The 20,829-nt window shown below is 36.4% G+C and overlaps 1 protein-coding gene across 1 annotated transcript in view; it reads left to right on the top strand.

Annotated features, from left to right (window-relative positions):
* The window catches only part of CFAP47 (cilia and flagella associated protein 47), a 316,288-nt gene that overhangs the window by 138,240 nt on the left and 157,219 nt on the right, over nt 1–20,829 (top strand). Inside the window, exons 34-37 of the mRNA XM_053916952.1 lie at nt 6,978–7,072; nt 7,351–7,467; nt 14,593–14,727; nt 18,103–18,218. Coding sequence (XP_053772927.1) covers nt 6,978–7,072; nt 7,351–7,467; nt 14,593–14,727; nt 18,103–18,218 — 463 coding nt within the window. The remainder of the gene's footprint in view (nt 1–6,977; nt 7,073–7,350; nt 7,468–14,592; nt 14,728–18,102; nt 18,219–20,829) is intronic.

The following is a 20,829-nucleotide window of genomic DNA, read 5'->3' as shown; positions in this document are numbered from 1 at the left end:
AACCTAGTCTTTCTAAGCACTATGCTGTACACCTGAAACTAATACAAGATAATGCTGAATGTAAACTGTAATTGAAAAATAAAATTAAAAAAAGTAATGAGCCTTGTCTCTTGAGTTGCAGATGAGAATTTTTTTTATCACAACATCTTCACAAGTTGACTAATTAAAGGACTTTTATCTCTTTGGTTGGGAGCCTTATTTGTTCACTGAAGTGAAAAAATCATTTAACAAATATAGTCATAAAAATTGTATGTGTATGTGTATATATATCTCTATGTATATACATAGAGATATATATACACATCATTTAACAAATATAGTCATAAAAATTGTGTGTGTATATGTGTATATATATATGGGATTATATATACACGTACATATGCATACACATGTATAGATATCTATATACATGCGGGTACATGTGTATATGTACCCATATGTGCACACATATCTATATACACATGTACACACATATACACGTATACATATGTATGTATACGGGTATATACATACATATATACATATAATTTAGCATTTTTAAAATATAGAGCAAGTACATAAGTAAATACATATCAATTCACAAACCATTTTGTCAGCATTTCCACTGCAATGATTTCCCATTCAGTTCTCTCCTGTTTCCAGCTCCATCATCAGGACAGAACTGTCACCACTACTAATGGTCTCAGGAGTATCAGTGCTACGATGTCACTGTAAGCAGGAAATTAAGGAATGAGGCAGACAGCAACCATCACCTTCCATAATGTCCAGGGTTATTGTATAGACAATTCATTTTTGAAAAGTTCTTATATTTTTAATGTACTGTCTGAAATGTCATAACTTTGGCTGTAGCATTATAGTGACCTTCAAACTGTCCCAGACATTTAGCATCCCATATGAATTTTTCCAACATTTTGCTTTCTTTCAAAATGCTTAAAAAATCATTCACAAATATTATTTAATTCTTTGAATGCAGGGAGACTCAAGACTATTTCCTAAATAACTAGTAATGAATTTTCAGCTTTGTGGAAGGAAAGGGTGTCTAGAATAGGACTAAATGAACAATAGATTCAGTTATCATCACTCTTAAGTACCATTATGTGATGCTGTTTCCTCAAAACATTAATTCATCTTAAGTTAGATCTGCGCAATTCTTACGAATTCTGCTCTCATATCCAGACAGATGTCTTATTTCCTTTTTCATCCACTGTGGTGGTTTTTCAAATCTGGAGAATCACCTGGAAAATTAAAAATATATATATATCTGTTGCTCCACTGTAGAACAATCAAAATGCAATCTCTGGGGTGTTGCCAGTACACGTGCAGCTTCACAAGCTCTTTGGGGGGTTCTGATGCACAGCGCAAAGGTGAAAAGCTCTCATGTGGAGGAATATAGAAAAAGACAATAAGATTAAATAGTGCAGAGATACCATGTAAGATAAATATTTGCCCACCACAAGAAATGTGTCCTAAATCATGTCTCAAATTTAAATGAAGAAATTTATGACTAGCATTATACTTTCTGAGGTTTTCTTGGTTTTGTTTGGATTTTACACAGCACTGACACTCATTGATAGGACAGATGAGGCAATTATTACTCTTATTTCCTCTTACTCTCCTGCCCCAGTGTCATCATTAGGTTTTTCATGCCCCCATTGTCAGTACTTAGAACACTCATATTCTATCTTGTCAGCGTTTGACGATACGTCATTTTACCTGGATTCTTCCATTTTTAATTATTTTTGGTTTAGCTATTAGATACCTGGATTTCATAATGATTTCATCTAATTATCATTTGAAGGGACTCTAGTATCTGAGTTCTTTGTAAGTGTCCTAGTTTATTTATATGTGAATGGCATCTTGACTGAGAATCAGTTTTGGGCGTCACCCTTTATTTTTCTCTGAATCTATGGACAGTTGTGCCTGTACAACTCTGAAAAACTGAGATTGTTCTGATAATGCCTCCCCTGTAAGTAACTTTGTTTGGCTTTAGACTTTTTAAAAAGATTTTATTTATTTATTTTTAGAGAAGGGAAGGGAGGGGGAAAGAGAGGGAGAGAAACATCATGTGTAGTTGCTTGTCAAGTGCCTCCTACTGGGGAACGGGCCCACAACCCAGGCTTGTGCCCTGACTGGGAATCGAACCAGCAACCCTTTAGTTCACAGGCCCATGCTCTGAGCAATGCCAATCCACTGAGCCACACCAGCCAGGGCTAGCTTTAGACTTTTTTATAATCTCCAAGTTGGTGAGGTGTTTAAGCGTGTGAAGCTTGATCTAAAAATATTTCCTTGGTAAATTTGGCATATGAGGTATTTTTTGTCCTCTGTTGGAAGCCCAAGTTGTTGATTGAAAGGAGACATGAAGACATGAAGAGGCTTTTTGTAACCTTGCATCAATGTAGACAATCATGCATTATACCTGATCTTTTTCATACTTAATCCTGAACAGAGTACACTCAATATTTCATCATGAACTTTGATATTTACTATAGAATTATTTTGTACTTTATTCTCATTATGTCCTGAAATTTAAATTCTCTCCGTAGTTTTGTGAGAGAATTTTATATCATCGTATTTTATATCAATGCATAGTATTGAACTATATAATAAGTTAAATTAATTTTTAATGTAAACTAACCTTGTAGTCTTGGCACATATTCACTTTTGTCATGATAGCTGATATTTTTTAAACACCTTGCTTAAATTAGTTTACTAAATTTTAATTTTTTGCTTCCATTTACATGAGTGGTACTTTGTAACTGTTTTCTGTACTTTTTAATTGTTTTGTTTTAATTTTATGCAAACCTCAGCAATTCTTTTAGGAAACATTCCCATTTTTGGAGGCTTTGAAGGAGTTTCTATGAGTGAATAAAATGATTTAGTTTTGTGTCTAACAGCCAAATCTCAAATTCATAATACTATTTAGGACCACCATTTTCATTAATATTTTTATATTTCTGACTATTCGAAGTGATATAGTAGAAAAACAGATGAAAATATAGCTCCCAAATTAAAATTTAAAAAAATCTGTGTGACAGCCCTTGAATTTTCTGTTTCCTAACAGATGAGGACTAGATTAGACTGCTGGTTCTGTCTCTAAAAAACAACCCTAGATCAGTACTTTTCAGATGGTAACGTGAATAGGTATCACTTGGAGATTTTGTGAAACTGTTTTTATGTTTCAGTAGGTGTTGACTGGGGTCTGAAATTCTTCATTTTCAACAAACTTCCAGTTGAAGGTGCTGCTGATTCACAAGTGCACTGTGGGTAGCAAAACCTTAGAAGGAACATATAGAGAGCGTAGCCTAGATCAAAGGAGCTTACATTAAAGTAGAGAAAATCCTCGGCATACCTAAGGCTGCAGTAAATTGTGGTGGGTCTTACTTGGCAATAGCCTTGCGTGTGAATGGTAGGATACATACAGGCCTGGAATCAGAGGTTAAAGAAGAGCTTTGGACTTTGGTCCATACCTCTTCCCAACATTGTCCTGGAGCTTTATTGTCATCCTGCTCACACTGAAATCCGAGCGGCAACAGCCCATGCCACCTAGTGTTTGACAAGTAATGTTAGAGGACTTGCGAAGTTGCAATGGGTGGAACAAGCATATGTGGCAGCCGCTGATTCTCTCAGGGAGGTAGAAGACTAGAAAGAGCTTTTTTATTTGGAGTGGGGGGCTGTTGTTACAATAGCAGAAGCCATATGAACCATAAATTCTCAGTGTTTTAAAGCTCCCCTAGGAAACTGAAGCTGTAAGCCAACAAAGCAGCCCCAAGTCCAATGAGGAGTAGGTACTTGCAGGAAGAAATGGGTTGATAACAGTTGTCTGCTTGTGGTAGAGACAGCCAGACTCTGATGAGAAGAGTTGAATTAGGGTATAAGAGTTGAGCGAATTGGTGGAGGCCAAGTGTATGCCAGTGAGAGAGCATGAAGTCCCTGGGGGTCACAGTTGTAGGGGGAGACTGTTCTCTTAAAGGATTTTACTCCACAAACCTCACTGGTTGCTCACGGAAATGACTGGAGTGTCTGGGGAACGTGCCTCTTATAATGCTGACCTGGGGGAGGGGCAAGCATTTTGTGCAGACTCCTGTATTTCCTAGAGAACAAAAATTTTAATCTACAAGGAGGAGGACAACACTTACTGTCATCCTTAGGGCAATGGTGAAAACTCATTGCAGCTGCAGAAAAGAAACTTAACACACACACACACACACACATACACACACACTCATACCACCTCTACCCCTGGGAGAGGGGCTGGGATTCGACGTGACGGTGAAGTAGAAAATCCCAAACAATCTGCAAAAAAGCTCCTAGAACTAGTATATGAGTTTATCAAGGTTGTAGGATATATGATCAGTATACAAAAGTAAATTATATTTCTACATAATGACAGTAAACAATTGGAATTTGAAACTAATATGTATATATAATTTAACATACAATGCTTAAGTATAAAACTAACAAAATATGTGTAGCATATATGTGCTGAACATTACAGAATACTAATGAAAGACATCAAAAGAAACTAAATAGAGAAATGTGTCACGCACGTTGAGTTGAAGACTATTGTTGAGATGTCAAAATGATGTAACTCCAATGATAATCCCACCACATTTGTTTGAGGGGTAAATATCAATATGTTGGCCTAAAATGCACATGAGCATTTTAGGGGTGGCAGGTGGGTAATGAAACTTTTCTGTGTGGAATTGTGGTGGTAAATACATGACAATATATATCTCAAAATCCTAGAAGCTATACCGCAAAGAGTGAATGAATGTTAGTATGTGCATTTTTTAAAAATCAAAGACACGGATGTAATCTAGGATGGAATGTAGACTGTGACAAATGACAAATGTAACTGAATTACAAATGTTTGACAACCTCACTGAATGAAATGGAAAAGAAAGGAGCTGACTTAATTATCTTTTGAAAACTATACCATGAGTGCATACTGTAGAACTAAAGACAAGAAAAACCAAACTGTACCTACACATTACTTTCTTGCCAGAGATATGGGTGTGCAATTCTGAGAACACTTCATATGTATACTAGCGTTGAACAAATAAGTGAATATATTGCGGATAATGAGAACCAGGTTTTTAACTATTGAAGAAGGTAGAAGTAAGGAAATGGGGGACGCCATGATGGATCCTATGGTACTGGATTGCAGTTGGTGGAGTCCATAGTAACAGCATAACAGTTTTTGCTATATTGTCATCTATTCGTTAGTTTCTAGTTAGGGAGATTCTTCACTAGTTGTTTCTCTTTATGGGTGTGACCTTTCCTCCACAAAATGTTAAGTTTCTTCTGGGGAATTTCTATCCTTTCTCTGATGCGGGTACAAGATGAGGATGGGATATTTAGAGGACACGGTTTATATCTCCTGCTAACTGACTGATTCACCATCAACTTAAAAGGCTAGTAAGTTGCCTTTTTCAGATTAAAGTTAGAATTGCTTCCAGGTCATAGAAAAATGAATATTGGCTACAAAAGTGAGACCCTTTGCTTATATTAGAAGATAAGAGTGGTAAATATACATTAACAGAAGCACATTTAAGTTATAATTATATAGTCAAATGGAAATGTGCTTTTTAAAATTATTACTTTGATGCATCGCATTTTATATCAAATACAGTAATTTAGAGGTTTCTATCAGGAAAAAATACTTTGAAAAATATAGTGCAGAGTGTTGTTTGCTGTGTATTAGTTGAAAATTCCTAATGATCTTTGGTTGCTAGGTCAAGTTTGCAGTAATATGCTATAGAAGTCCAATAGAAACATTCAATGTTGTAGCATCTCAGATGAAAAAGTACTAGGTACTATTTCTGTGACATATCCAGGACATTTGTGGTTTCAGAGAAAACTGAGTCTTCCAGCTCAGACGTAGAGCAGTCCTGGTCTGTGGAATTAATATACGTGTCATGAACATGTCTTGTCATGGTTTGTTCTTCACAGAAAATGAGAATTAAAGGATTTGAGGGAATTTATGGAGATCACCAAATTTTTCCCAAGTTTTCAGACAAGAAATCATCTCAATCCAGTAGTAACCTAGGCCCTTCTGGAAACACTTGAAAAAAGGAAATGCCGCATCCAACATAGCAATGATTTCTGATGTTTAAAACGCCCCCTCTCTCCCTAATATAGGACAGGCTTTCAGATATTGGCTAAATGCCCAGATACTCTGTCTTTTGTTCTGGTTTCAGCATAGTAGTCACCTTTGTAACTGAGAAGTCCTGTGATTGCTCCTTCATTTTACGTTATCTTTTGTAGGTCAATTCTGGTTTTATTTTTTAGCCGTATATCTCCAACCCCTTCCACATACCCTACTTGTGGAGGAATTTCTGCAACAAATAGGGTATCTGCCCCTAAAACTTGAGAGTTACAAGTAACTCCATGTCTTCTGAGCCTCTTCACCCGTGTTGATGATCATGATCAAACACTTGAACTCCAAGGTACTCTACAAAATGAGTAATTTTGAAATCCGGGATTTTATTTCCATTACTACATGGTAATATATTCCTCAAAGTGATTCAAGTATAAATAAAGGAGACAGCTTTTGCGGTTGCTTATAAAACCTTGCAGATATATTTCCTGGCATTAAGCTTCTGAGGTTTAAGTTTTGTTTTTATTTCCAAAATAATGTGATTTTTCTTTTCCAAGAAAAGACAAATGTTTCCTTGACTACTGTGCAAATTTCCATCAGACATGTTTATTAAATTAATTAATTAATTAATTAATTTTAGAGAGGGGAAGGGAGGGAAAAAGAGAGAGAGGGAAACATCAATCTGTGGTTGCTTCTCATGTGGCCCCTACTGGGGACCTGGCCCGCAACCCAGGCATGTGCCCTGACTGGGAATCGAACTGGCGACCTTTTGGTTCGCAGGCCGGCACTCAATCCACTGAGCCACACCAGCCAGGGCTAGATATCTTTTTAGAGAAGTAAAACTATTGTTATATTTGCTCTTTTTGTTTTGGAACAGGTGTTCCCAAGGAAAGATGGATATTAAATTTTGACAGAGACCTTTCAGATGGCCTTGTTTTTGCCACACTGTTGGGAGGCTATTGCCCATTTCTGGTAAGCGTCATTTTTATGCATAATGATTTTCTATCATTTAAAAAACTTAGTAATTAAAATTTAAAGTATTTTCTGCAAACTGATTCTTTTAAATGTTTTGATTTTAACATCTGAATCTGCATGGCTACCATTCCCTTTTTGTTTATTCTTGTATTTTGAGTGCAGTCGGCTACTAGAGACGAATGTTACTGAAGGATTATTGGCTGAATTACAGAGAACAGTTAAAAGGCAGCCATTTTTATTCTGTTACGGGAAGGTTTTATTGTTGTCTTTTTCAGATTGAGCGTTATTTTGTGAGTATGTACACACGACCAAAAACTGTTGAACAGATTTTTCACAATTCCCTGATGATTGTGAACAGTCTTCTTGAGATCGGCCTTACCATGGGCATAAAGGTGAGTGCCTTTATATCATACATTCTTTAAATATTTTATGATGATCTTTTTTCTTATTTATTTCCCAGCTATATTAGGTATGATTGTCAAATGAAATTTATAAATATTTAGTTTGTCTGATGTGATTTTTTTAGGTGTACAACATCATGATGTTTTATGCATATAATGTGAAATAATTAACACAATTATGTTAATTAAAACATCCATCACCTCTCATAGTTACCTTTTTTTGAGTGACAAGAACACTTAAGATCTCCAATCTTAGCAAATTTCAAGTGTGTAATCCACTCTTACTAACTATAATGACCATACTTTACATTATATTTCCAGATCTTATTCATCTTATAATTGAAAGTTTGTACCCTCTCATCTCCCCCATCCACCGCTCTGGCAAACACCGCTCCACACTCTGGTTCTATGAGTTTGACTTGTTAGATTCCATAAAGAATTGAAATCATACAGTACTTGTCTTTCTGTGTCTGGCTTGTTTCACTTAGCATTATGTCCTCCTGGTTCATCCATGCTGTCACAAATGGCAGGGTTTTCCTTTTTTTATGACTAAGTAACTTTCTGTTGTACGTATGAACCACATTTTCTTTATCCATTGATCTGTCCACAGACACTTAGCTGTTTCCCTATCTTGACTTGCAAATCTGCAACTGAACATGGGAATGCAGATATCTCCACGATACTGATTTCATTTCCTTTGGGTATATACCTAGTCGGATTGCTGAACCATATGGAAGTTCTGTCTTCAAGTTTTTGAAGAACCTCCATGCTGTTCCCACAGCGGCTGTACCACTCCTACCAATAGTGCACAAGGGTTCCCTTTTCTCCACAGCCTCTCCAACACTTGATATTTCTTGTCTATTTGAGCTATTCTAACAGATATGAGATGATATTTCCCTGTGGTTTTGATTTACATTCTCTCATGATTAGTGATGCTGAGCACCTTTTTGTATACCTGTTGGCCTTTAGTATGTCCATTGTAGAAAAATGTTAGTTGACTCCTTAATAATATTCCTTTCTTCACAAATTTTAAATCTAAATTGAAACATACTTTTCATAGGATATTGCTAAAATGTGAAAATTGAAATATGGCTCCATAGAATTCTACTTGGATATTTTTAATGGGTATAATTATGTACATCCAACTATAAATAAAAAGAAAGTTTTAGTGATGGGTTCAGTTTTCTTAAACCACAGGAATGAATGCATTATTAATCTTACTGAGCTCGAAGCATGAATTAAAGGAGCAGAGCTATTTGAATATAAGTATTGTATTACTGTCTTCTAATTAAAAATAAGTATTCATGTAAAGATCACAATGGCAATATACATTTTTATTACATTTGGACCTCCAAGTTATAATTCCATCTAGCTTTTCACATTAAGTCCTCAGTAGTAATAATCAAAAATATATTGTATGCTTAACATCTTTGAGCTCTTGTTACTTTAGAGTAATTAAATTGTATAGTAAATGATTCCTAACTTTGAAGAACATACAAACTCACTGAATTATCAAGATATTTGCTGATAAATTATACTCTACTCATTTAATTGTTGTTGTGTAAGAAAAGAAAGTGTAGAAATCAGATAAGGGAGGAGATCAGTGTGATCTAGATTGATCCACCAAAGATTTGTGGAGGAGGCAGGACTTATTTAGGTTCTTATAGGGTGGCTTGGATTTGGTTTGGAAATAGTAAGAGAAGAAGGTGATCACTTAGAGGATGTGGCATAAACAGAATGTAGAATGTGTTAGAAAAGTTGAACTGAGTAAATGTAAAGATCTAGTTGGCCTCATCCAATGATTCTTGAATCGAGCAGTGCATCGTCTAGCAACTAGAAAGGAGTCCGCATAGCTGTACAAAGTGGAGGGTTTTTATAGGCAGAAAAAAGGAGGCAGGACAAGGAAGTGATTGGCAAGGAGTGGATTGTTTCAGGCAAAGTTACCTTTCTTTGAGGGACAGCTGGGGTCTATCAGCAGTTAGGATTACATTCTTGGGAGAGGCTGAAGCTGTAGTTAGGTTAGTATTAAGTCTCAGTTTGGTGGCCTGAGACACAAGTGACTATTTTGGCCCTGTTTTCTCTCTCTCTCTGTCTCTCTCTCTCTCACACACACACACACACACACACACACACACACACACACACACAGGCGCGCGCGTGAACAAATAGCATATATTAAGGACAGTGTGTGACTACATTGCTTAGGTTGAAATTTGGGATTAGAAAAATATACATAGGCACATATTGGGATCTTTAATCAGCATAAAAAGTCAGGAGTTTACCTTGTGGCAGTTGTGGAAATAAAGGCATTTACTCTTATAACAATGGTGCAACAAATTAATGTTTCTCTCTCTCCATTCTTCTCTCTCTAACATCAATTTTTTAAAAAGAAAATATAATTCACCATATATGATTCTCTCCTTTGCTTTTTGATTTCCTCAGTTATGTTGACTCAAAAGGTTTAAGTGTATAGCCAAAAATATTTTAAAATGTATCTACTACTTAAAGATGCAGAGGTGTCCAAGATTTGATAAATGGCGAATGGGAAAATTGACAATTAACTTAGCAGATAATTATCAGGCTTTTACCAGCCAGTTCCAATTCATTAACTTTTAATCAGCCTGGATTTACCAACTACATTAAATGGCAGAGTTTAAAAATATCACCCTTAAATTAACTTAGCTATAGTAAATTAATGTTGATGCCTAGTCCTGGTCCACATTTGAACCCTGTGAAATTCAGCACTGGATTCATTTATTAATGTTTACATTTCTTATTTGTTTGTTTATTTATTTATTTATTTATTTATTTATAGACAGAGGGAAGGGGAGGGAGAAAGAGAGGGAAAGAAGCATCAATGTGTGGTTGCCTCTCATGTACCCCTCACTGGGGACCTGGTCCACAATGCAGGCATGTGCCCTGACTGGGAATTGAACCAGCAACACTTTGGTTCACAGTCTGGTGCTCAATCCACTGAACCACACCAGCTGGGTCTACATTTCCTATTTTTTATGTCTTTTGCAACTGTTGAATCAGCTAGTTACGTTTCTGAGCCGATGTCATGTCCTGTTGTTGCATCTTGTGAGCTCGAATGTACAATTATTACATAGTCTCCCTTGCATGACATGATTTTTATCTAAAGCAGAAATATCTGGGAATCGTTTGGACTCAGCATAGAATGTATTTTCATTTCCATATGCAGATAGATGGATGTAAAAATAAATGTAATAGACATTTATAGAAGTTATTCTACATATAATTCACTGAGTAATGAAGAAAGCTAAAGGTTAATGTCGATAATCTAAATTTTCTCTTAAATTTTTTTTTTATCAGCTAGGATGTTTCAGTGTTAAATAACAGAATTCATAGTAAAAGCGATTTAAAAATAAAGAAATTCAATTTTGCTTAAGGTGAAGTCAGGCAGTGGAATACTACTGGGATATTTATTCAGTCAGGGATAGTGATTCGGTGTTTCAAGAAAGTTTTCATAGATTCCTTTTGCTTCAGCTCTTCTCAGCCTCTTGGCTTATATGTGCTCTGATTCTTACTGAAATTCTCACATAACACCTTCACATAGCTCTGCTTGGGGCTAGTAGGGTAGCATCCTTTTATTGTGCTTTTCTTTTTCCTTAACTTAAACCTTTCTCAGTTGTCCAACAGCATATTTCCCGTTGACCAGAATTGCATTCCATTCTTAAGCTAAAGCAGTGTTTGATAAAGGAATCGAGAATCTCACAAAAATTGGGATTCTTAGTAAAGAAGAAAGGAGAAAATTGCTATTTGGAACGCAATCAACAGTGTTCTCTGTGGGGTTAGAGTATGTCCATGGATGATAGTACTAGTTGTGGTTGATGTCTACTTTGAGAGCTGGTGATACCTTGAAGTTAGAGCAAATGAAATAAATTCACCACGAAGCTCAGTACCATCTCACCTCTTCTTGTTACTGAAGAGGAAACTGAAGCCTAATAAAACCATTTGATTTAGTCAAGATCATGGTGCTGTGTAGTTGTAGCACTGGAATTTAGTTTAGCAGATTTCTCCTCCAGCATCTTTCTGTGTTATGGTTTTTGTTTGTTTAATTCCTTATCTTTTGTTACTCCAGGAGGAAATACTGTCATCAGGTATAAAAGTGGGTCAATATGATCACAGTTCTTGGTTAGACCTCCATAGAGAAAATAATGATTATTTCTTTGAAATAGACTTCACATGAAAATCTTGTCTTAAGAAAACCTAACTTAATTTAGCATTTGGCCTTTTAAGCCTACAGATGCCTAAAGTGTAGCTGTGCAATATATACTAAAGTGTAAAGTGTAATTTAGGTTATTTTCATTGCAATTTATCATGAAGAAAGGTAAGAATACTCCTTTCTCAGGTTTTCCAGTATAAAATCTTAACTATCAAATATATTTTTCTGCTAAGATAAGCATATTTTTTCATGTCTAAATTTTCATATATGAGCTTTTGGAGTACTTTTTATACTCCATTGTATATATTTTTTATATTGGAGTCACTAAAACAATGTCCAGAAGACTTTTGTTGACCTCGGGCTTGAGCCCAGAGTGCTCTACCACTAGTGTTCTCCTTTCCCCAGGAAACACATTTCCCACCCCCTAGACCCCCTAGACCAGGGGGTGGGAAATGTGTTTCCCGCCCTCTTTGGATCACACCCCCAGACTGGCCTGACACACCCCCAGGCTGGCCCGTCACACCCACAGGCTGGCCCGTCACACAGGGCCCCTCAGGACCATACTCTTCCCTTTGTGGAAATTAAACTATCTAATTTTTCAGTTTCTTCTTATCTTAAATAACTTTCCTCCATCTGCTGACTATCACTGTCTTCATTGAAGAAATGTGGGGCCACAGAATACTGATGAGAAACCTTGGAATTTCACTTGCTTTCTTAGTTTTTCTCAAATCATACTCCCTAACAAGTTTCTACCCTTATTTTTTACTAACAGTCCCCTCCCCAGTAAACCTTACTGCTTATTGACAAAACAAGAAAGAATAAACTCTTCTCTTCTTCCAAAAAAGGAAAAGAATGTTTTTGGAAATGTGAATTACCAGATAATCATATGGGCTATAAATTATTCTCTGGTAACTGCTGCCTTAGCTCCACACAGAGTGAGTAGCCCCCCGCCCTTAACCACCACAGATATATTCTGCCACCGCCAGTGGATGCCCGAGACCACAGATGCCTGAAGACTCTGTATGCTATGTATATATACTATATATCATGTTTTTCCTAGACATACACACTCATAATAAAGTTTAATTTCTAGATTAGGCACAGTAAGAGGTTGACAAGGATAACTGATAACAAAATAGAACAATTAAAATAATATACTGTGGTAAAAGTTGTGTGATGTAGTCTCTCTCAACTAACTAGCAGGAATTTCTTCTTCCTTCTTAACAATTACATGGATAGCTTCATTCTTATGGTAGATCTAAGCATCCTCAGCATTTTTTTTTTTTTTTGCCTTGTAAAGTTCAGAACTTGTACCTTCTCACTTCAAGAAAGCACTTTACAGCTTCTGTTTGGCATATCCAAATGACCAGCATCACCACTCTTATGGTTTGGGGACAGTATAAAGTGAACTAAGGGTGACTTGAGCACAAGCACTGTGGTACTGTGTCAGCTGATCTGGTAACTGAGGCACTTACCACGTGACTAAAGGGCGGGTGGCACAGACAGCGTGGAGACACTGAGCAAAGGGATTATTCCCATTCTGGGCAGGGCTGAACGAGATTTCTTTATACTACGGAGAACAGTGCACAATTTACAACTTACGAATGGTTTCTAGAATTTTCCTTTTAAAGTTTTCAGACTGCACTCTACCATGAAAACTGAAAGTGTGGAAAGTGAAACCGTGGATAAGGGGGGCTACTGTAAACACTTTAGATTTCTTTAGCTCTAGTTCTTTGCATTTCTAGGCCAAGCCCAGGTCATTTTCAGTTGCGAACTTGAATGTGTGCCGTTCAGTCACACCATGCTCTTCATTTTACGGAAGTGTGGAGAGCTCCCTGTACATTGCCAATGACTGAGTTGGGTATTCATAGTGGTATTTTATATGTCTTTGAATCCATTCCTCAGATCAATCCCAATTCCTTTTTAATATGAGTAATTCTTCCCCACAACCTCCAGCTTGTTCTAGAAGATCAGAAGCACTACATAAATTTTGATAGAAAGAATTCTTCCTCCTTCTGCTCCTGACTCTACTGTTTAGCTTCACTGTACATTCTGGCTTATTGATCATCTCTGCTGTTATTCGTCTGTAGTCTGGATTTTACCTCAAATCTAGTTCAACCACCATCACTAATTTGTCTTGTTTATCACTATAAGTTATTTTCTGCCTTAGTATAATTTGTCTGTTCTGGGAAAAGTACTTCGCCAACCACCCACTGCTTGATCTGCTTCAATGGTTGCTCCCGTGTGATTGCTTGCTCAGAAACCAAGTTCCCGGCCCTGGTACCCACGCCCTCCACGATGTGGTTCTTGCCCTGCTCAGTCTTTCCTTCCAGTACCTGTCCCTTCTTACCGTACGCAGGACTTTTTCCTCCAAGTGAATACTGTACTTCCCTATATTTTTGCCCTATAGTTCTTTGTCTTTCTGATAGAATATGCCCTTTACCTCACACCAGATACAACCTATTTGATGTCCAAACAGCCTTCAAGTTCATCTCATGTGTTACCTCCTCCCCTGGGGTTTGCTTGAAAATCTCTTGCTATCTTTTACCTAAGTACTTTGCCTGCTTCTCACATTTTCCTTTAGTGTATTCTATGAAACTTTAATAACTCAGGAATGGTGTCTTATAGTCATATTGGTCAGTATTTCTAATGCGTAGTATCTTTCTGACCTCTGACTAGGTTTTATGGACTCTTTGAGGCTCTGAGGTCATTGTTATACTTAGAATACATCTCATTCATCTTTTAACACTTAGGTCAAGCTCTTCTGATTTACACCAATATTTTCTTTATTGTGTCTGCATTTCAGTATCATTGTCAGTAACATTTGAAACAGTTTTAAAGTTTTTCAACAATTGATTACTGTGCATTAGCTCTAGTTATATATTTTATCTGTATGTCCTCTTATTTATATTTCTCTTCTTCAAAACCAGGCCACCGACATCTGTGACCCTAATCCAATCCTGATGCTCATGTTTTGTGTCTTCTTGTATGAAAAACTCCCTCAATTCGTCCCCAAGGAAGTGGTGATCTTTAATTGTACTCTACATGAATCTATGATAAAAACGGTAAGGATTTATTTAGGGGTAAAGTATACAGAGTTAACACTTAAGAGGGGTTTTAGATACTTCTTTCCCAGCCTCAAAATAAGAGAAGTATCAATATGATACAATGAGCCTTAGCAAATGTTGCTCCTTCTAAACCAAAGGTATGGCAGAGTGAAAGGGACAATTGTGCTTAATAATAATCACCACCAGCCAGGCAATGACGACTCTTTCATGCAATTGAGGAATGGGGGTTGAGGACATGGAAGATGAAGGTTATGTACTTTGAAGGGTCAATCCTTTCAGGAAACTTGAAATCCATTTCATATGCAAGAGGACTGATACCCTGAGTGGAAACTTGTGACCTGAATGCACTCGGCTTTCCTTTAGGGAACCGTTTATACACAGAGATGGATTTGGTTCCAATGGGGAGATAGAAAAGGAAGTAATAATGGAAGTGCTCCTGACCTGGGCCCCCAAATTCCCATTTAAAGGGTACTATATATGCTGCAGGTACTACATGTGTAATGGTGGGTTCTTTAATCCTCAGAAAAAAAATTGAAAATGAAAATTCAAGTCCTACAACAATAGCAAGTGTTCTCTTTGGGAAATATCTTACCAGGGATAATTGACCTCAATTTCAAACAATTTGTTTCACGTGAACACTTGTGAAATATCTTCTGCCACGCAATTTTAAATTGCTTATATTTGTCTAAGATTGTTTTCATGAAATCTTTAACCAGATTCATAGGTGGTCTCCTTGCTTCTTTCTCAGGACACTATGGACTGATAAAATCTTATTTTTTACACAAGTTATTTTATTGCTTGGTCATATCATGTTTATTTCTTTTCTTAGGCTGTTTTATGTATTCTTCCCCACATTTATGGGTGGGTGTTAAGTTTATACTTCCAATGCAAAATGTGTCCATAGGTGGTCTTCAAAATATATGTCCTGGTAATGTTTGATTTCTGGTTGTAACCTCTTTGAAAAAATAACTGTGTAGCCTCTGTGCCAATATGAGTGATGGTTGGTAAGATTTAGTTAAAACTCAGGGAAAAACTCAGGTTCTTGTCTCAAAGTGTAAAGGGCTCAATTTAGAGAAGGTAAAGTCACTCATTGTGATTTTTTTGTTAGCAAATATTGAGATAGAATCCCTGTTGCTTAATTTTATTCCTTTCCCCTTTTTGTCAGAGAAAGAACTATAGAACTCTTTAGAGAATTTTTCAATAGTGTTTACCATGCTCATTCCCTAACTGTAATGATATTCAAGGGTCTTGGGTACTAACTAGCCTAGAGCTATAATTATATTGTAGAGGGCTTCTGACTTCCAAATAAAATCTATGAACAGTTGCAAATGTTTTGCTTAGACCTGCAGCAGATAGTAGGAGTCTAAATTAGATTAAGCATTGATTTATTATAGTTAGGTATTATTAACAATTTTTTAACTCTGACCACATGTTTGTAATTCTTTATGGCATTTAATTGTTATTTAAAAAAACATATGTAATAACACAAGCTCAAATTTAAACAAAAATTTTACTCGTGATGGTCAAAATCTAATAAAACATATTAAAACAGAAATATGATTTCTTTCTAATTTAACTCTTTATTTGAAATATTGTCCACACCTTAAGATTACAGGTGACATTGTACAGACACAGCTTTTATTTTTCACAAGTGTAGGATACATCTTCTGAAAGAAACAATAAAAATTAAATATGAATGCAAAAGACAACATCGACTGCAACAAGCTGTGATTTTGAATTTCATTTAAGAAAAGTCATTAATTTGGAAGTTGCTGAGAAACTTAGACATGGCCCCCTATGCATCAACGCCAGAAATAGCAGCACCTAAGTCATAGAATATCGCTCTTTTCAACCCTCTCAATCTTCCAGGATAAAGAAAAATTTCAGGAAGTGGCTACTACAATTGAAAACGTATTTCTGGAGCTATACGAGTGTCTCAGACAGAAACATAGAATATTGCAACCATTAAGCCATATGGTGATCAATGAAAAACTGTAGGGTGCAGTGATTTTCTGAGACAACTTTTAAAGCTATGAACTTTTCTTCTCCTCTTTTTGGAAACAAACTTTGTACAGAAGAACAGTTGTTAAAGACTGACCGTCATCGCAAAATGGGAATCGAGGCTCCAAAGCTGTCTTTCTTTCTCTTTATCAGCTTTCCTTTCCTCCCCCCGTAGCACTCACCACCCCTCTGTGAAATCCTGCAGTTGGGTGGAATACTCTGACCACAGACGAGCCCAGTGGCCTTGGATCATACCTGTGATATGACAGCGAGGACGAATGTCTTCCTTAAGAACTCTGGGTTGGTTATGGAAGCTCCAGGACTATAAGGCGATAACACTGTACAGTGAATTTATCATTATTTCAAACCTTTTATTCCAGAAAATGGAAATTAGCCCTCTGGGGCTTACAAGTCACTTGGTCTGTTAATTAATTCTTTAGGTGCTGAAATCTGTAGGTAGGTAAGCAACGTGAGACCCCCACATCGTTGGGGTAACTGAATGTGTGTACTCTTCAGCAACAACATCCTTGTTCTGATAGGTACCAAAGTTTTCATTGACATATAAAAGTAGTTAATCTAATCTTTCAACAAACCTCTGCCATATTCCTCACAATTCACTATAATCACACATAGTGCTAATTAGGAGCTCTTCACCGCCTGTGCCTACAGTTGCTGGGCTGCTTAAGTGCAGTTACCTTGTCTTCACTGTAAAGTAGCCCTCTTTTTTGCCCTCTTTTGGGTCTGTACTTTCCACGGTAACCTAGTGTCTTCCTAATGTGTATGTGTTTTTTTTTTTTGAATCCCCATTATATTCTACACAAAGGCTTGTGTACTTACGTTTCCATGCAATACTCTCTCTAAAAATGAAGTAACTCATTCTCCAGTACTCTCCACACCTCGGCATTAGGAAGGAAGGGACAGCCAAACCCTAGCTACACTATGGCTTCTAGATGAGGCCACCGTCGTTCCCAGCTTGGACCTCTGATTTTAAACCTACACTCTTTATAACTTTCTACACTGAGCAGCCACAGTAATTTTTTTTATTTTTTGTAAATTGGACGGTATAAGTTGTGTTTAAAATTCCCCAAAGATTTTTCTCGGCGATAAGAATAAAATCCGAGTTGCTAACTTTGGACTTCAAATCTCTGTGTCACTTCCTCGCATGGAAGCTCCTTCTGCCTGTCCACTTTTGCTAAACTATATAGATGCTGTCTTCAAATATAAAGTCTGTTTTCCTCCAGTTAGTGTACATTAGAAACTAATATTTTCATGATTAAAGTGTATAACTCTCTTTGATAAAATAAGAAATGTTAAGTTGTACATTTTTAAAAATTCATGATCTTCGTTTTACTCTCTTATTCTGCAACATAGATTGAAGTGCAAAATTCAAGCTGTAAAACCATAGTATATAAAATGACATTTATTGGGAAAGATGCCACTGACTTCTCCCTTCACATGTCAAAGAATATTGTGGCAATTCCTGCAGAGTAAGTATTTTATTTAAAATTTTCTTCTTTGAATGTATCAGCTAGAGATTTAATGGGGTTATAATTATTACAGTGGTTTGCATTGAGCAGATATAGATAAATGAAAAGACCGTTACTTACACATAGATAAATTATTCCCATGTTGCTGCAATTCCTCACCAACTTTGTTAAAAAAATTTCTAACAACATAAAGCAGCTACATTTTATGTATATAGTTAATTTTAGTTTATCTTTCATGTACATTGGCTGTACAGATTAAATAATAGATTGTTTATGTGGTACAGTCCTGTTTCCTGCAGAAACCGAGAAGCAGTGTGTGCTAAATATATACATATGCACAGCGTTATATGTTATATATAGTTGTTTCTCATTATAAAAGCACTGTGTGCTCATTGTATAAAATTTAGAAACTATAAAAGTATAAAGAAAGAAAAGTAGAAGAATGATAATCAGACCTGAAAGATACCCCAATGTTCCCATTTTTCTCTATCCCTAGTCATTGTGTATGTATGCACAGAGATAGATACAGAGATAGATAATGTCATATATTTATAAGAGCACTTTCTCTTTTTGAATATCTTTATTTAATAACATCATACCCTTAATTTGAGGTTACAATAGCTTTATAAATGTCTCTGCCTTTTACGTTACTTGTATTATTTTCATTTTCTTTAACGTCCATTGTTAATGTTTGTTTCTCTTGGTCCCACTGTTTCCACATTGAAGGACTGACTATAATGACTTGATACCCGTTTATCCATTTAAATGTAATAAAATGGCCATAGAAAAGTCAATCGTGAGTCAGTAAATGCACAGGTTTGCCAATTGGCAGATTTCACTTTAGGGTGAGAACATTGTGCTTTTAGGCCCAATTGCCTGGCATTATACACTGGCTTTGGGAAGAGTAAGGCTGTCTGAACCCCACTTCGCCCTCTCTGAAACTGGGCTTTTCTGGAAGTGGCTCCTCCAGGAGTCTCACAGGGCACCTTTGTTTCCTTTATTAGCCTCTGTGTAGCATTGCTCAATGGCTCCTTCTAACTAACACTTTTTACAGAAAAACCCCTTTATTATAATTTTAATGAGATAATCTGTGTTTTAGATGCCATTGTGGCCTAGCCCTTCTATTACATCATTTAACAATTAAATGGTAGCCTTTGATACTGACATGTACAGGCTCTATGATCCAGCCTCATCTTCCTTATTTTACTTGGAAAATGTGGATCGCACTATTTTTTCACACTGTTGTCAGTAATAAATGCAGTTATATAGGCAAAACACCTAGTACTGTAACTGGAACTTAACAGGGAGCAATCAATAACTATTTGCCCTGTGCCCCAATTCAAACTGCTGATGATTTTTTTTAAGGATTTTATTTATTTTTAAAGAATGGGGAAGGGAAGGAGAAAGAGAGGGAGAGAAACACCAATGTGTGGTTGCCTCTCACATGCCCTCACTGGCGACCTGGCTCACAACCCAGGCATGTGCCCTGACTGGGAATCAAACAAGCGACCCTTTGGTTCATGGGCCGATGCTCAGTCCACTGAGCCACACCAGCCAGGGCCAAAGTGCTGGTGATTTATAGATGAAAACATCCACACTATTCACGGGGTTTACAATCTAGCAGAGTGCCATGTAAGCAAATATACAATGAAGATACAATTTGATAATTGTTTTATTTGTGATGTGTATATAGAACCAGAGGAAAATGGAAAAAAAGAATACACCTAAATGTTCTGGGGAAAACCACAGAAGGGTTCTCTAATGCTTAATTCTCCATGTATGTAGAAAACAATTATTCACTTTTCTGGATGCATTTTATTTTGTAGGCTTGAATACTATTATTAGGTGGTTCTTTTAAGTATCTGTTTAGCTAGACTCAGTAATTTTATAGTCTTTGGTTTTTACGAATAGGATTCAGAAACTGTTTTGTTTTCTTAAACAAAAAGAAACTTGTGGCTTTATCATTATCAGATATTACATAATTATCTATGTGTACCACATCCTGTCTTAGAATCTGTCTAAGTCACAATTAATAATAGCTCTTTCTGCCAGCTGGGGATTTAAATTCCCAGATGTATAATTTATGTAGAAAGATTAAACAGCTACATCAACATATAAACAAAAATGTTTATTTCGGCATCTAACGTCATGACTAAATTTAGCTATAACCATAGAGTGACTCGTAAAAGTGGAAGTATAGTTTTAGAAAACCATTCTGCTTCTTTTTTCTCTCATTATTCTTGTTGAGCCATATGGGCTCTGACAGTGATGTGTTGTATATTTATTCTCCATCTTTTCCGAAAGCCAAGTTGAAGTAGCTTATGAGGTACATATAACATGAAGGAGATTATTTTTAAATGAGGGGGAGGCAGTTGGAACAAAAAGAAAATCAAAGGTAAGAAAATTAGGATAAAACCTATACTTATAATATACATGCCTGCAGACCTAAGACATGGGCTGAGGTTGACCACCCATTTCATTCTGAACTTCCTAATACATTCAGGAAAGAATCCTCATCTTTTACATGCTTCGATATGATTACATTTTTTTTATAAAGGGAGTGTCTATCTATACTCAAGAGAAGCTCAAATCTTCATGGTTCTAAAACCAG

Source organism: Desmodus rotundus, chromosome X (assembly GCF_022682495.2).
Source record: "Desmodus rotundus isolate HL8 chromosome X, HLdesRot8A.1, whole genome shotgun sequence".
NCBI classification, from domain to species: domain Eukaryota; kingdom Metazoa; phylum Chordata; class Mammalia; order Chiroptera; family Phyllostomidae; genus Desmodus; species Desmodus rotundus.
The sequence above is the reverse complement of the archived record's forward strand: the minus strand, read 5'-3'. Positions and strand labels throughout refer to the sequence as shown.